We start from the raw sequence: 18,075 nt of genomic DNA on the forward strand, positions 1-18,075 counted from the left end.
AAATGGCCACTGTGCGAAAACGGTCTATTGTGTAAGTTGAGGACAGTCACACTGGCAAACTTTTAATAAAACGTCTGAGCCACATGTCACACTCTCATGGTCATTTGCCTCGTCCTTCCCACTTAAAGGTCATCCCAAGCCGTTTCTAGGAACTTCATTAAAGTTTAAATTCTCCGGCACAGTTTCTCTCCTCCCATCCAGAAACTTCGAGCCTTCACCAGTTCGATGATCGCGTTCCCAGTCGACGACCAGTGTGTTGTAGACATTTTCCATCACATTGTACCACGGGCTCAAGCGCAGCTCAGAACCACTGCATCCAGTTCGTGCCCATCCTTGTAAATATTATACAGTACTAGGGATAATAAATGGTGCAAGATACAGTAACCCCTATTAAAAGGAGACGTGCAGCCAGTAAGAGCAGCAGCAGCGGCTCGACTACAGTGGATTGGGAGCAGCTTTAGAGGCGGCGTGAAGCGGCTGAGTGGCTCAGCAGGGCTGTGTGTATGTAGGCCGTGTTCTGCATGTTATTTCCTTGAAGTCATCAGACCTACGCTCCCCCATCAGGGAAAGGCTCTTATGATAAGTGGCAGCCATGAAATATGCACAGCCTGTCGTAGCAGCCTGCCTCGCTTCACAGAGCCTCGCTTCGCTTCCTCGTCCCCTCCCTTCCTCCTTCCCACTGTCCCTTCTTGCTACCTCTCACTCACTCCTCCTCACCTCCCGTCGTTGTGGAACTGCCTCCCTTCTTCTCCTCTTTCCCTTTCTCCTTTCATTTGAAGCACATCAAAATGCACACAGTCAACATCATACGGACACAACAGACATCCCCTAACACATCTTTAAATCCTTTATTTTAGGTATGCCTCTTTTTCCTGGAAAACAAACAAAAAAAATTGGCACATGGAAAGCATCGTGAAAAGCATTTCTTCCCTTTTTTTTTTCTTTCTTTCTACATATTTCATTATTTTTCACATGTAGCGCACACAACAGTAGCTCGCATCACACTTTTGAAGCGCTGCTGACACAGAAAACATGAATCACCCGATATGCTAAATGTATATAAATCCTAACTAATAAAAAGGTAAAACAAAAGCATTTTTCATGCAAAATTCATTTTTGCTTCTCCTTCAGCAGGAAAGAATCATTGAAACAAAAAAAAAAACACAAATCCTGGAACAAGACTTCTCCTCTCGTCCTTGCAATACTGACCGCATGGTGTGTAACTATATGGATCTATCAACATTTGACACAGCTATATATATGTTTATGTATAAGTATATATAGTTATTTGTTGTTGTTTTAATACAGGAGACACTGACTGTAATAAATACCGACAATGGATGTACACAGATAATGGACACCGATTCAGTTTCACGTTGTCGACTCATAAAAACACAAGACACATATGATCGTGGACGACACGTAAAAGCTCTAAAGCTGCTCTTCAACGCTGAACTCATCAGCAGTTTAAAGTTTAAGACTGGCAGACATGACCAACTATATATAAATATTAGTTACGACTTTCCCAGTGACTTTTTCCTCATCCATTAACTCGTTCAAAATGCTAAAACACACCGTGTTCCACTGAAGTGCGTTATGGAGAGCTGTGCCCGAAAACATTCAGATAATTGATGAGGCAGATTTCTCAGGGGCTTTGTGTTCCAGTCTGAATTTTGGCCTTTGCTCCCTCAGCCTCCTGCTAACCCTCAACCCTCCGCTCCACCGGTCAGGAATAAGCAACAGCTCAAACTGTGAGCGTCCTGCAAGAATGGGATCATAAATTGTATGTGTTTTTCAACTTTGAGTCAGATTTTTCATTACATGTGTTAAATATGTTTAACATGTTTCGGACAGCGACACAACTGTATCTATCAGCCGAGTCTTCGTGATGACCGCACAGCCTTCTGCATTAAAGGTGCAATTTGCAAGAACTCAAAGGTAGTTTCAAAACTCCACCGTGTACAGCAGAGAGAGGCATGACTGAAGCAGAGGCACCCGTGGAGAGACTAACCAAAATTGTTTTGCTGAATGAACAATGAGTTAACGTGGCAATTGAGCTTGTTTGGAAAAAAGTGTGAGACTTGACTTATAAAAGGTGTATGTAGGTGTATTTATCGGTTTAGTAAGAAAAATAGGGGCAACTGTAATATCTGCACTGTTGTTGTATGCCTCCGTGTCGGTTCCTGAGAAGTGGCCTTGAACAATGGCCAGAATTATTTGCAGAATGTTATGATGTCACATTGACGTTGACCTCTGACCTCTGAGGACGATCGTATGAATTGCTGTGCGATGGGCAACAAAGACTTTCATGCCCATCACTGGCGCCGAGGCATAAAAATATTACCTTTCAAGACATTTAGTGAGTTTATTTTGTTTACTTAATGGACTTAGTAGCGATCTCGCCGCTTTAAGATCTCCTAGCTGAAACCACAGTGGACGAGATGGGCTGGGTCAGGGCTGGCATGCCATCGACATCTCTGCATCATGGTACACGTCTTTGACACATCAAATCCTGGCCGTATCTCACAAATTGCCCCTTTAAATGCAAAAAATATAAAGCGTTGGAATTAAAAAATCTTTGTTTTAATATAATTATCCCAACACATCGACGTCCCCTACATGGCAGCATGACAGAAAATCCTCACGTCCGAGTAAATCAACTGTGTGAGACTGGGGCAGTACTGCTGATACTGTGCGGACAACTTCACTTCCACTGATAAACGCCGACGCAACTCTATGTGGCCACTTTTCAGTAAAAACTCTCCAGACGCCCCCTCCATGTGATGGAGCGAGCTATGAGGAGGCACTTCAGCCACTTCCACCACCGGCTGCACTCGGATGTGAAAGGTGCAACGAAGATAAACACGCCTCCCGCTAAGCCTCACGGCCTTATACATGTAAATGAATTACAGTCCTAACTTGAACCCTACCATTTCTGCCTTCCTGTCAACAACATTATTGCTAGCGAGAGAAAAAAAACAAATACAATAAAACACACTCATCGTCCTGCTTCAGAGGGCCTAGCTTTTAACCTGTGTCCATGTTGGCTGCTGCTGTCGTTCAGGACAGAAAATCTTATTGCGCACGATGGCTACTTGAAAAACACCAATCACAGTGAGTTGAGCCTCAGATCCTAAACAAAACTAGACCATAATAGCTGAGCTGCATGAGATATTGGTCTGCTTGTCCATTTGAAATCAGCCCAGTCACCAGGATGAAATTTTGGCAGTCAACGTCCCTGCAAACCACTGATACCTTACATTTGAACGTGTCATAGGTCATGTACCATATTGTCATTTCTACAGGCAATGAGCTAGTGACAAGCAGTTCAAGACTGGGTTTCAACAATTTCAAGTGTGAAACCACTAGATATTTTCAAGGAGATTTCAGGAAAATTTCCAGCTGTGTTTGTGGTGTCGAAATCGATATATTTTTTGACGAGATTTGTGGCGCCTGAAAAAAGGCATTTTAAGCCAAAACATGATGTAAACTAACTAGCTCTTAAACACAGCATGGTCATACCACAAAATAGAAAACCAACGTGAAATAACATAAGGTTGGAGCAAACAGAAAAGTAAATTTTCAGCATATCCATGGTTTGCATTAACATACACTACCGGTATTTATTCTAGTGACTGGGTTGTTGAAATCCAGTTTTCTACAACTGAAACCTTTTCCTGGGCCAAGGACCCTTTCCAGGTGCTTAAGTACTTAACCTGCATCTCTAAAGCAGGAAACTGATACAAACACAAACTTTAAGATGACACCAGCATATCTACAGCTTTCAATAAAACTCCAAGTACGCGCTAATTGTTTGTCTTTTTCACATTCGCTAAAACTTCATTTTATTTGCTGATCGTTTAAATTTCACTACGTTTTTTCTTCTCTTCCTCCATCTCCTGTTTTTCAGAGTATAGTAAGTGGGTTACACCAATACTGCTCGATATGAGGAAGGGGTGCAAAACAGCCACCATACAAAGAAATGTTAACACGAGGCCAGACAAGGCGCTGGGCAAATACGGACACACATACCAAAATGCAAACGCGACGGTGCTCGTTCGCACACAAAATAAAACATACAAACACACGCTGTAAACAAACGCCCAGGTATTGGAATCATGCTTTTGTAAAACACAAAGAAACTAACCGCTAGTCTCTTTCATTGCTTAAATACTAGATAACAGAAAATCAGAGTATAAGAAGTAGTATAATTGATCTACTTAACTGACTCAATGCCTATATAAAGACTACATTTCCCAACAGCATGTTACCATCATGATCCATGTGCTGAACAGTAAAAAAAGACACATAGAAGTTATGAAATTTGTGATCGAATCATATGTTTTCCAGTCATGCGTTTTTACTTTATAGATATTTTTGAAAACTAAGAAATACAGCCTCACAATGGCAGCAGAGGGTAGCAGAGATACGATGCTAAAATGCTGCTGGGAGACAAAGTCCAGGGCTATTATTGATATAGAATCTCATGCACAAGTATGTGAAGCATTCCTGTTTTAGCTAAGATAAGGATAAACATACAGACACTATCATTATTGTACATTTAAGAAAAAAAGCACACCAGAATTACAGGCCGAACTCAGAATGCGCTGGAATAGCCGAGGAATGACTCAAAGGAAAAGTTAAATCACAATTTCCACCAAAAAACATAGTCAAAACATGGAATGCTGAAGGTTTGTTTCATGTGAGTGGTGCAGTTGTGTATTTGTGTGTGCTGTGGGAATCAGGACTGCAGTTTAGTCACTTTGTTTTAATGTTGGACTTTATCTGCTTTTAAGGGTAACCATCAATTTCTAATCGGTATTGTGTTCACACTGTGTGCAACTCATGTGCGAAACATATGAGAAATGAGTCATTGGAATGAAACTTCCAAGATCACCTAGAAGCGTAAAAAAATAGAGGGTTTGTTTCTCTTTAATCCATTGACTGTACGTAAAGAGGGCGGCTCTCCACGGCCTAATACTGTGTGAAAAAGATGTCCGAATATCCCAGATGTGGGTGGCGCCATCTTCAAGAGTTTAACCCATGCCACCGTTTCATAGTATCAAATAACTCACGCAGAACAAACCAATCAGAAAAAAGCACATCTGTGTGAAAAGATCGACCTAAAATGACAAAACTATCTTTGGAAAAATACATTTTTGACATGTACTTTGAGTTTGGTCCATGTTCCATCCACTGACATGGAAGGGGCGGGGTTTATAAACTATGCTGTAGCAGGCCACCAGGGGGCAGTCGAGGTGTTTTGGCCTTACTTTTAAGGAGCTGTATAGAGTGGTGCAGGAATGACGAGTTTTTGTAGGCTAACCCAAACGCTGGCATCACCCTCGTTCTGTCTTTCTTCAGCGAGGAGCCTATTTGAATTGTATTTTGGAATACTGATGAAAATAAGCTCCATGATAAACACAAGGCTACGATGCTTGCATGTTTTCTTCAGCAAGACAATCACTTTTTAAAGTGTAAATTAAATGGCCAGAAGTAAAATGTGTCAACATCTTCAGCCTGTCATAACTGACAGACCTTATTTCAGGCATTTATCTGAAAACCCATTCAAAAAACCTGTTGACTCGAAGACGAGGGACCCAGAAGTGCAAAAATGCAAACTGTTTTCTGGGGTTAGGACAACACTGGGGCTTCAAGATGTTTTGGCTTCACTTTTGATGAGCTGTCACGTGGTCCATCTTTATACACAGTCAATGGTTTGGTCAAATTATCTCAATTTCTCGGTTTAAAGGTGCAATATGTAAAAATTCGCTGCCTGTTGAATTCGAACTCCAGTATATCATCAGAGTAGCTGCTAATTGCTGCTAACTGTAGCTGCCATTACCTAGTTACCTCAGTTAGCCATGTAGTTAGCGGTCCTATTAGCTGACTTGAGTATGTCCACACAGTGAACTCACAGTGCTAACATACTTGTTAGCATGCTAACTTCAGTAGATGTCTCTGCAACACAATACATAGATGCCCATGACATAATGTCAACATTTAATATTTCTTTACATTCTGTTTTAAGGTAAAATTCTTACATATTGCACCTTTCAATTAGATTTCGAAGCTGCACTAGAGTTCTTCATGCGTTCATATTATTTTAGTCTACACATGAATGCTCGGAAGAGGCCAACACATCATCTAGGTTGCAGCAGTGTGAACAACAAATATGTGATATTGCGTGTGCTGGTCCTGGTTCCTGTGACGGCACAAATCATTTCCAGGATATATAACGCTGATATGTGTGTGAGTGTGTGTATTCCAGTGTACACAGGATTGATATTGGGGAGAGTGATCGTGTATATGTTTGTGTATGTGGTTCCATGTGTCCGTGCATGAGCTGAAATCAAGCCTGCTCGGCGGCAGTGGGAGTAGCAGCATTTCCTGGGAACTCTGGGTTGATAAAGGAGAATCCCTGGAACTCGTCCTGGTCCAGGTTCTGAATCACTTCCTCATCGGGAGGGGTCAGCACTGGTGGGTGGCGTGTGAAAAAACGGTCAAAGTTCTCGGCCTCCCGTCCACACTGTTGAGGAGGGTGGGAAGGGGTGGAGTACCGGGGGGAGGGGGGTGGACGGGGAAGGGGAGGAGTTGGGATGGAGAGGAATGGATGGATTGGGGTTGGGGGGGGGGGGGGGGGGGGGAAGGAGAGGAAAACAAAAGAAGGGGAATGGCGGGTTGAACCAGGGTGTGAGATGACATTACTTGAACATGGTGTCAAATATTCGAACAAGGTGCCAGTCCTTGGGGTGCGCTTAATTTGTTATCACCTTCAAAGTGATACAAAAATACCACTCTCAGGGGAGGATAAATCAAGCACACCTCAGGTATATTTGGTCTCCTTTTTCAAGTATTTGAAACATATTCAACTCCAATTTCAAACAGAACAAGGTCACTGAAGTCTCAGACTTCCTGTGGCAGTGCACTACAGTGGGGTTGCAAAAGTAGAAAGTGGGGAAGCATCTCTCCCTGGCTTCAGGTTATTTGCCAAAAACAATTTTCCTAGTTCATTGAGACTTTTTGGTTGTAATATTCCGATTAATTCATATTTCTAAACACAAGAAAAGGCTTAAAGCTATGAGATGATAATTGTATAATTGTGGGTTAATTGTAGGTTAATTATATGCTGCAGCTGCAGAGACCTGCTGAGATATGATAAACCAAATCAGACAACCAGCTAGAATGCACAATGCGCATTGGGAATAACTCGAAGTCTCTTTCTGCCCTGTGACGACTCAATGTCATCATACTGAAATCTAATAAATTGAAAACTTTGACACCTACTCCACTCTAGCGTGCGAGTATGAACTTCCAATTAGAATAATTAGAGAGAGATTTTGAACATTAATCTAGAAAAAACAACTATGTAAAGATGTAGAGGAGAAAATGTGTCCTGAAACTGTGAAACCTCCTTGCGTTTATAAATGGGACTGACAGAGTGACCTCATGGGTGAGTGCAGTTTAAAGTGCTTATCTGACAGCATTCATATTCAATTGAAACCATCAAATTTTAGCAAACTAAAGCATATTTTACTTGACATTTAAGGTGGCTAGCATTAGCAGGATAACTACAAAGCTAATGATGAGGTTAAATGGGTTTTGGCAACTTGGCAGATTGAAGAAAAATCTTCTTACCAAGCTAAAATACTTAAATGACCGTTTTTGTCAATGGCAGCTTTGAGAAGAGCCATGTGACGGCCGTTTGTAGTTGCCAGTGCTTTAGTGACAGTGAACGCCCAATATAACCTTTGAGTTCAGACATGAAATAATTTCAATGATGATTGTGCAATGCACAATAGGTAGAACTGTTTCCTCCAAAAGCAATTTTTTTTAAAAATAAGTTATTTTTCATTTGAGTCCGGTTCATTCACTCGTTCTGAACTCGCTCTGAAAAAGAGCTGAGATACCTGTGAGATGTGCGTCCATCTAGGTACATAAAACAAGTTATTAACTTGAAAACTATATTTTCCTGACAACATGCCTCACAGGGACTTTGGGCAGAGTTATTTCTCTTTCTTCCATCTCTATCACTGCACTGAGCTTTAATTAACACAACAAGGATTCAGTGTCCTCTGACAACATCACCCAGAGGAAAACTACAAACTCATTAAATCTCTGTAACTCGGAAGACCAAATGAAATTAAGCCAGAATGTTTATAGTTTGGGGAAATATGTGAAATGAGAAATACACCAGGGTCAGATAGTATTTGCAGCTAATTACTTGCATTTGTTTTAACCTGTTTGGGGAACCAGATGGGAGGAATTCGTATACGGGGAAATGAAATAAGTGCCACAAAGTTTAGAGGTATCACTCCAGTGCACAACAGCCAAGAATCAGCAAGGTTAAACACTTTTTTTAATGCCAGGGATGTAAGTGGGATTGTTTTTTGATGGGATGCCCATTTAAAGGTGCTTTTACTGTATTCTTTTGGCTAAACTACTACTCTCTCCTACGACTGAGTAACTTTATCACAGTTTTACATAAATGCTGTTATTATGCTGTGAATCGTAGTGCACTGCAGGGCAGGTTTCATTTGAGACTGAGACCAAGAGCATGCAAATAAACAGAAACAAACATGAGAAAACTGTGAACACACAGAGAAGGACAAATAAAAATGTGTAAGGACAGATGGGTGGATGCATGGTGGCAGTAAAACAGTGGACAGATGGATGGAAGGATGGATGGTGAAGTCTTTCGATGGATGGATGGATGGATGGATTAATGGATCAACTATTGATTCTCTGATGAACAGACGGATGAACAGTAATAAATCAAAGGGGCACTGTGTAGTTTTGGAGAAGAAATTCAAACTCAGAAACAAAAATATTTATCTTTTCCATAACTGAATCAACAAGCTATGCTCAGAGGAAAAAGGATCCCCGGATCTGAAGCTGGAAAGGTGGCATGGTACAACAGAACTGTTGTCCTTTAAACTATATAGTATATCCGTTTAAGTGTGCGCTATATTTCAAACCTTTCTGGTGCTTTACATTGCCGCCAGACAGCCCCGTCCATCCCCTCAACTGCATATGCCTGATTCCTATGCACGGTCACAGCTGTGCCTGCCCCGCGCTGTATTAAGCAGCTGTCCGATGTCAATGTAAAGCACCCAAAAGGTCCAAAAATATTGCTGTGGGTTCGGTTTGGTAGTACAGTGCTCTGCTTTCCTGCCGATGCCTCTCTTTGAAAACAAAGAAATCGGTCGATGAAGAGCTTTCTCCTCTGATTGAAATTTCTTCCCAAAAACCACACGGTCTGCCTTTAAGATAGCTGGAAATGCAAGTCCAAGGTGATGACATGACCATTCATCTGTCAGAGAAATCAATAAGCCAGCCAGTCAGTCGACCAGGCTGTTAGCTGGTCAGACAGTCACTCGCACACCCAAAGCATCATCTGATCAACGATCAAACGGACTCTTCAAAGGCCTTCGCATTGTGCGAAACCACAAACAGACCGAGCATCAAGCATCAAACCTCCTTCATAATCAATCATCTGTGCAAAACAACAACAAAAAAAACACCATCAGACACAACTCGGGGAAAAATAATGGTGTGTAGAATGTAGAAATGTAGAAAAAGCCTGACAGCAGTGCGCCGAGAAGGATCAAAGCGCCACCTTCAGAAGCTAAACTGAGCCCAAAACTTTAATGCAGGGTAAACACAACGGCTCCTTTATTTGTTTCTCAGAGGAAGAAGAAAGACGGTCAGAGAGGGATAGAGAGCGACGGCGCGGAGAGGTGAAAGACGAGAGGTGTGAGAAAGACGAGATCAGAAAGAGAGAACAGAGAGGGAGACATCAGACAACATATGTTAGTAGTGGCATCAAAGGACGGTGCAGGAACACAGCCAGGTCCTAATGGTGACCTCCAACGTCCGCACGGGCAAAGACGAACATCGCATATCCAGACACACAAACACAGGAGGGTGAATACACACTGCAGCATTCTGTGATTCTCTCTCTTTCCTCACACACACACACGCACGCACGCACTCGCACTTGCATGCACATGCACGCACACACACACACACATAGACACACACACGAAACCCCAGCGGGCCTAGACAGCTGCATAAAAAGCTCAACTCAGAAAAACTCTTTAGCAGCAGTCTGGCCTAAGGCTGTGTGAGTGTGTGGACGTATTATGGTGTGTGTGTGTGTGTGTGTGTGTGTGTGTGTGTGTGTGTGTGTGTGTGTGGACGAGATGACATCATTCCGACTCTGGTTATGATCAAACTAATTTTGTCATCGAGAGAAAGCAAAAAGCGCGGCGGAGGAAAGAAAACACAAACACGCAGCAGTTTGAGGTCACTGTGTGGACGTTCTCCCTTGAGGTTTTTTCGCTAAACTCGATGTATCCCCACCGACGAAGACAAGAAGCCGTTTCATCTCGTGCAGAATGCGACCAAACCGGGGACACCGATTTTCGTGTTTAAGTTCAACACCAAATTCAAAACTGGTCCCCAAAATCTGACTCCAGTCACCAGAGTCATCGCTTGACCTTTCCTTACGTCTCCGTTGTTGCCGACATCTTCACTATCACTATTACACCATTTTTGAAATTGTCACCATGCTTGTCCTCGTCACCACACACTCATAATTTTCTGACTTACCTGTGTGGATTGTCCCATACAGAGGGGGGAAGGGGGGACAGAAATATCACATTGAAAGTGAAGAGACAGAAACAAAAAGAGATAGAGGAGTCGAAGACTCAGAGAAAGAGGGAAAATGTGTTCCGCAGACACAACAGCATCTTTACCAGGAGTTTAACCACTGACAGGAAATTAACCTCCAGGTCTCTGATCGGCCCTGTGCGCCTCTAATGTGACCTGTATTTCCTTCTTTGGGGTCGAGTCGGGTTCAGACTTACGGCTCTTGGTTTGAATGGCGGCTGCACCTCCTTGTTCTCCAGTTTCTCCCAGTCCATGTAGCGGAAGAAGCTGTGCTCCCTGATGTCTCGCTCCCCCTCCGGACCACAGCCCAGTCGTTTCGCTGGATGCTTCGTCATCAGCTGGACGGACAGAGAGAAGAAAGAGAATTACTTCATGTCTCTCATTCCTTTTCTCCCGTCAGTCTAATCTTTCCTGTCTCGAGGCTTTGCCCCAAAATATTATCACAACTGTTCATTGTGTCCTACCATCATGGACCTTTCCTTCTTGATCATGGAGCTAACACCTATCTGTATGATCTTGTCTTTCTGGCTCAGTACTGTGACAAGACCCAAGGGTGAGAAGCCATGCGGGCAGCTCTGTGAGAAACAACATTGCTTTAAGCTAAAGGCTAAAATCAGTGCGCTAACACGATCATGACAAAGATGCTGGCATCGTTGTGTTTCTTAGGTAAAATGTTAATGTTCTTATGTTAGCATGTTAGCATGGTAGGATTAGCTCATTAGCAGAAAGGTTTGTTGAAGGTGTTTAAATCAGCGTATCAGACAAAATACGATTGTGACATCATGAAAGTGGTTCATGAAAAGTTCAGGCATCTGTCACATCCCGCCCTGTTCCTACGGTTATTCTTTGTTTCATGTCATGCCCTCATTGTTTCCTGTTTCATTTTGAGATGATTCACCTGTCCTCTTGTTTAAAATACTTCTCTTCCTGCCTTTGTGTCTTTCCCACCTGTGCGATTATCATCCCATCCCTTGTGTATCCGGTCTGTGCCCCTCTCTCTAAGAACCGGTTTGTCTTTGTACTTTGTGTCAAGCATTCCAGGCTTTTCCTCATGTTCCCCTTGTGTTCTCATATGGCTTAGTTTTCCTACACCACACCTTTTTATTGGATTTTTCATTCTTAATTTCTGCCTGTTGGATTTGTTTGCCTGTTCAGACTGAGTCCTTGATCCCGACCCCTGCCACCTTAACCAGGATTAGGTTTAGAGGTCCGCAAAACATTTGTGGAGCTTCACAGCAAAAACATTGTTCCAGCATTCTCCATAATAACTGAAGTAGATGGGGACTTGTTTGAAAATGTACAAAAAAGAAACATGAAATGGCTCCATGCAGCTCATCTGGTGTAATCCAAGTCTCCACAAGCTACAAGATCCAAAATTGATTTGAAAAAGAGGTTATATATACCCATGACAGGTGATTGAGCTGGTACAACCACTTCAGGCCATAATTAGCAATTATTAGCTTTATTAGCTTGCAAGAATATCACAAAATAATGTGAGATAAGATGTAGGCATACAAACAAGAGGACAGGTCTGGATCTGATGTGCACTCGACAGCAGCCTGCTGCCATACCCCAAATTTCCCCTCTGGCATCATTAAAGTTTCATCTCATTTACTCCTGTCTCTTTTCCTCCTGTGTCTGTCCATGATTCCTCCCCTCATTCATCTATTTTTCTCCCAAACAGACGTCACCACTGTTATTTTTTTCATTATTTTCTCAAGTGTCATCTTTTTCTTTCGTTCCTTTAAACCATCCATCAATTCTACTATCTATCATCTCGGATCCCCGGAGACCGAATATAAGCCACCGAGCCACCGCCTGCAGATGAATGAAAAACTGTTGTTGTTTTTTCCTCTTTTACCACAGCAGTTTTTTTTCTCCTTTTCCACAGGCGTAATTAAGGACCGTTTACGATGTCTGTCCACGCCGAACCTTAAGAACGGCATCAAGGCCGGTGACGTCAGTGCGAGTGTGTGTGTGTAGGTGGGATGTGCCTCCCTCAGGAGCAGCAGTCATAACTCATTACATTAGAACTAAAATAACATTTTCCACGGGTCAGTCAACCTTACACTGTGCACACACACACTCGCCCACGCGCATGCATGTATGTGTGCGCGTACACACACCTGCTTACTCATCCACACACACACATGCGTTAATTAAAAGACGTGCAGAGAAAACCAACAGTTGAGCGAAGAATATTTCATATGAAGGAAATGTGATTGTTTGTTTGGATTATTTCCCACAGAAGCGACGCTGGTCTCTCTCTCTCTCTCTCTCTCTCTCTCTCTCTCTCTCTCTCTCCGCCTCTCGCTCTCTCCACACTGATGTCTCTCTCTCTCTCTCTCTCTCTCGTTTCGCTTGACAGTGGCCTCAGAGAGTCGATGCTGCTTATTGACTGACTGTCTGACACATATTGTTGAAATGTGCGTACGCGGCGGTTTCAAGGCGACCCCAGCAGGGCGCGCTTGAAACCACACCTGCGCCACCACAGTCGACGCTCCGCCTTTAAAGACCGCTTTGGTAACTTTTAAAAGGAGTCGGGGAGCAAATTGGAAAATGGGATGGATTTTTTTTGGGCAGACGGTACGGTCACAGCAGCTGGTTTCCTTTGAGGAGAGTCTTGGTGGATCTGCCTCGCTGTGGCTGTCTTCAGCGAGGGAGAACAGCACGTTCAGTAGACTGAAACAGGTCACTGATTGCGGGAAATAATGGCATATGTGAGAACATGGATTACTTGTTCTGGTCACTCAGCACAAACCCCCAATGGTTCATCTTTTTACTTTCAGGGCCTGATTTCCATGCAGGCTGGCAGGAGAGCACGCACAGTATGATGCTGATACTTCCATGGTGATCATTTCAAAAATTTCTATACTACCAGGTGCATAAAATGGTAGTATTGTATGTTGTAAGAATGGGGCTCCAAAGGAAGCTGATTGTTTATGCAGATCAGGTGGAGAAGAGAAATTTTATTAAACAACCTCTTATGCAAAGAGAGACATTTTCCTTGCTTGTGTTATTACATCATGTATCCTTTTTATGCATCATAAGAGTTGTTTTATTTAAATAAATTTTATATAAATTTAAAATTTCATTTTAGCTGACTTCTGTGTTCACACACTTAAAAGCATCACTATACCACTGGATCGGTGGATAAAGCTCTTATCCAGGATAACTACACAGTGCAGTTACCCACAGATGACACAGCTTCTGTTGTGTAAATCGTGTGATTAAGGCTTGTATTAAGGATGTACGTTAATTATGGCTGCATGTCACAGCTAGTTAAGAAGGTAGATCAATGTTGTGGCTGCCTGAATACGTATTGTGTGAGTCAAGGAAATAAAATAAAGACAGAAAATTAAATCATGCAGTTGATGTTTTTAAAGCCTTCGCCTCTCTTTTTTATATATCACTGTTGCTCTTTAATAAGCAACTGAAATTGAATACAAAAAATAATTGCAGAGTCTGCAACATTGCTTATCAGATTACTCGATTAATCTCTGGAAAATTCATTAGAATTCTCAATGAATAAAATAATTGATAGCTGCAGCCCTAAATCAATATGTGAGGCCACTATAGAGCAGCAACTACTGTCTACAATTACTAAACACTTCTGATACAATGTTTCATCTGCACTCTCTAATCTGAGGGATGTGTGTTTGTAGCAGGGCCTACAGTACACATACACGACACGTCAATCTCACTAGAATAATTGTTTTTCAGATGTGTTTATTTTGTTGTAAGAAAACATTTTTTTGTGTGCGCCTCCTGCATTATTGTGCTGCAACATCAATGCTGTGAAAACTGAGCCACGCTTTTCTGAATGATACAAAAGGGAATAATAGCAGAAAAGGGCTGTGTGTGTCTGTGTGTGTGAGAGTGTGTGTGTTCTTGTCTTTGCATGAGTAAGGACACAGCTGCACAATTACTCTTTGTTGTAGAATCATGTGAAGTTGAAGACATCATGTACCGAACACGACAGCACACCAGAATACTGTACTGGCAGCTTAGATGTGTGTGTGTGTGTGTGTGTGCGCGTGTGCCTGTGTAGCCATTGCTGGCCATGAAATATGGATGCTGGTCAGGGTGGATGCACGGAAGTGGAAATGTCTCTGATCACTCCCTTTTCCACACATGTGCACAATATCACACACACACACACACACACACACACACACACACACACACACACACACGCACGCACAAACCACAAGAATGCCCACTGTATGAACTCAGTACCGCAGAGTATGTCTGTAGGAATTAAACCTACATCATATGATCATATACAAGCAAATTGCTCCTTAAAACACAAACATCAACAGAAAAAGAGGTAAAATGTGTTGGTGTCTGTCAGCCAGGACTTTTCCCGAGATTACAAACCGGTATCACATCACTTTACACACAACAACCCACTCACATTGGCTTTTAGGTTAAATGTGTCTTGTGTTATTCTTAAACTGTCGTGCAGAAAACGTTTTTGTGACAACTGGTCAAATGTCTTTTTGAGTTTTAGACATGAAACAGTCAGTTTGAAAGAGAATGAAGCAGTGAGACCTGTGTCCTATTTCTGTACTCAACGCTGACTGTTGAAAAATGAACTTTACATGATGATTTTTTTTTCTTTTTTTTTTCCTGCCTTTTTCAAAATGGAAATATCTTGTCGCATTTGAAGAGCAACGCTTCAGACACACACATATTCATGCATCGAGTTAACCCGGGCAGTGCTGGCGGGGCGCAGTGGGAACTGTGGGGGTGGACGGAGGCGAGCTTTCATGCTCCACTGAAGATCCACTGTTGTAACACTACAACCCAGTAATCATCACTAATACATACCACAGCCTGTGTGTGTGTGTGTGTGTGTGTGTGTCTCAGTGAACGTATCTGTCATCAATTTGCCAATGAGTGCCTTTACCTTCTAATTTAGTGGCACAGTACGGCTTAGACATGTGTGTCTTAACTCAAGCCTGCACTGTATGCTATCATACTGTGTGTGCGTGTGTGTGTGTATGTGTGTGTGTAAAGCATGTAATTGCAGATCTTGTGAAAGGACGAACCTCTCGACTCGGCCTGTCTTGAACACCTGATAAGATCAACAGAGGGGGACTGTCTACTCCGTACAAAAGGACTGGATGTGTATCTAAACATTCCACTCATCCACCAGCGTGTGTGTTTGTGCGTATAGTTTGTCGTCATGGTCAGTGAAGCGGTGACTTGAGACAGATGAGACAGAGAGGTGGTGATTTGATGGAGAGGACTCACTCCATTTATGACAGTAATCATGCCTCTCATAGACACGCCCGCCCGCCCGCACGCACGCACGCACGCACCCACGCACGCACACACACACCAGTCCAGTTTGGAAATGTCAGGGAATGATTTGGTACTGGCTGGTCTTTTCCAAAGTTCTGGAGTTTCTACAGTCAACTGAGCACATTGCACAAGCTCTGACTATTAGAGTATCACAATGTGTGTGTGTGTGAGAGAGAGCGATAGAGAGGATGTACAATGAAAAAAGAGAAACAGCGGCTTAACAATGAACACTGCGGAGAGAGAAGGATGAGTGAGAAGAGTGCTATGACAGAGAGAGAGAGAGAGAGAGAGAGAGAGAGAGAGAGAGAGACAGACAGACAGACAGACAGAGAGATGGAAACAGGACAGATAGCAACAGCGGACGCTGTTGTTTCCCTCCCAATAAATGTCCCCCCACAATGGTTTTAATTATGCAGATCACTTTGATGTCCCTCTCGGTCTCCAACCGCCTCCTTCCTCTCCTTGCATCCTTTCCTCAAACAAATGTAACACCCTTCCACTTCTCTTCCTCTGTGTTTGAGTGTGTAAGGGAGGAGAGAGAAGAGAGACAGACAGACGGAAACAAGCGATTTCGTGTGGAGGGAGCAAGGTTGAGCTGGCGACACGGACAAGGACTCACCCCTTTACAGATAGCGACGGCCTCCTTGGACATCGACTTGGGATAGGAGACGTGATGCTCCATGATGGACTGAAATAACTCATCCTCATCCTCACCGTCAAATGGAGGCTGGAGAGGAGAGGGAGAGGGAAGGTAGAGGAGGAGGAGGAGGGGGGAGAAGCAGAAGGCCGGACAGGACAAATAGAGGATATTCAAAATTGAATCATTCAAAGCATTTTTTTTTTGTGTGTGTGTGGCTGAACTCTGAATCAAACTACTGCAAGCCTCCAACACTCAATCGTTCACAATGCCCACTCCAAACGAGACATCCAGGATTTGAAAATGTCACATCTACTCTAACAATTATTAATGCCATGAGAGAAAAACTCATCAAGGGGTATAATTTAATAGCTAACCTTTCATTACACAATGTCAAATTTTAAAGGCTACAATCACGAGTGTTTGTTTATTTCACGTTCTGTCGTGAATACTAATGCGGTCGAGGGACTTGAGGGACTGACGAGCATATCCGTGCTGTCTCTAAATGATGTTTATTTATCCGTTTGTGCCAAGTGTAATACTTGTTTTTCTAAAAGTTGTCACACACATACGCACTTACCTGTCCAGCCAGCATCTCATACAGCAATACTCCAAAGGCCCACCAGTCCACAGATTTTCCGTAAGGTTGGTAGGCTATGATCTGAAATATAAGACGTTGATCACGAAAAGTTGCATGATAATTATTTTGCTGCTACGGGTCCATCAGAAAACAACATAGTCTGATGACTTTGTGAAGTAGGCTGGGATTATAAAAGTCGTTGTCGTCATTGTTAAACATCCACCACAACAACTACCACTACTTCAAAAAATGTTTGTAGCTTTCACAATATATCAGAGACATCAATCCATCATGGCCAAACTTTTAAAAAAACATGGACCTGCACATTCCACAACCACTTATGCTTGTGCTTGTATTTTATCAGAAGGTAACAGCAGAGAGTACAAGATCAGTAGGATTCATCTTAAAGGGCAATTCTGGTGTTTGTTAACCTTGGTCCTATATTTACATGTTTTGGTGTGTAAACGATTCATACATGGCCAAAGTTTTGGAATCAGATTAGTATTTATCCAAAGCTGGCTGCAATGGCGGCAATGTAATCCACTGAGGCACCTGCAACTGTTTAGTTCATGTTAATTAAAAATAGTTGTTTTGTGTCTTACAACATGAAGGAAGCAGTTCCTACAGCAGTGGACCTTTTTTGTAGAGCAGTAAGACCCTTTTTATGACCAAAAACGAGTCTTATTCGAGGAAAAGTCTCTCACTCTGTAATCTTGCGTTACGGTTGCCTCATCTATAGTGTCAGAATCAGTTAAACAGTCCAAGTTGTGTTTGACTTTGGGTAAAAATCCAAACGCTTCCCTCCAACACTTTTCTCCTCCTGCACCAGTTCACCTCTTGCAAGACTTCAGAGTGAGGCTTCTCCTTGAGTGAG

The 18,075-nt window shown here is 42.7% G+C and overlaps 1 protein-coding gene across 2 annotated transcripts in view; it reads right to left on the reverse strand.

Annotated features, from left to right (window-relative positions):
• The window catches only part of LOC119014168 (protein kinase C beta type-like), a 111,608-nt gene that overhangs the window by 9,969 nt on the left and 83,564 nt on the right, over positions 1–18,075 (reverse strand). Inside the window, exons 15-18 of one of the 2 annotated variants that reach the window (XM_037089123.1) lie at positions 17,202–17,282; positions 16,604–16,711; positions 10,872–11,012; positions 830–6,529 (exon numbers count right to left, since the gene is read on the reverse strand). In XM_037089123.1, the coding sequence (XP_036945018.1) occupies positions 6,353–6,529; positions 10,872–11,012; positions 16,604–16,711; positions 17,202–17,282 (507 nt within the window). In that variant the 3' untranslated portion in view covers positions 830–6,352. Of the gene's footprint in view, positions 1–829; positions 6,530–10,871; positions 11,013–16,603; positions 16,712–17,201; positions 17,283–18,075 lie in introns of those variants that run through there. The other variant, XM_037089124.1, reaches the window with a different exon arrangement.

This window comes from Acanthopagrus latus, chromosome 23 (genome assembly GCF_904848185.1).
Source record: "Acanthopagrus latus isolate v.2019 chromosome 23, fAcaLat1.1, whole genome shotgun sequence".
In the NCBI taxonomy this organism is placed as follows: domain Eukaryota; kingdom Metazoa; phylum Chordata; class Actinopteri; order Spariformes; family Sparidae; genus Acanthopagrus; species Acanthopagrus latus.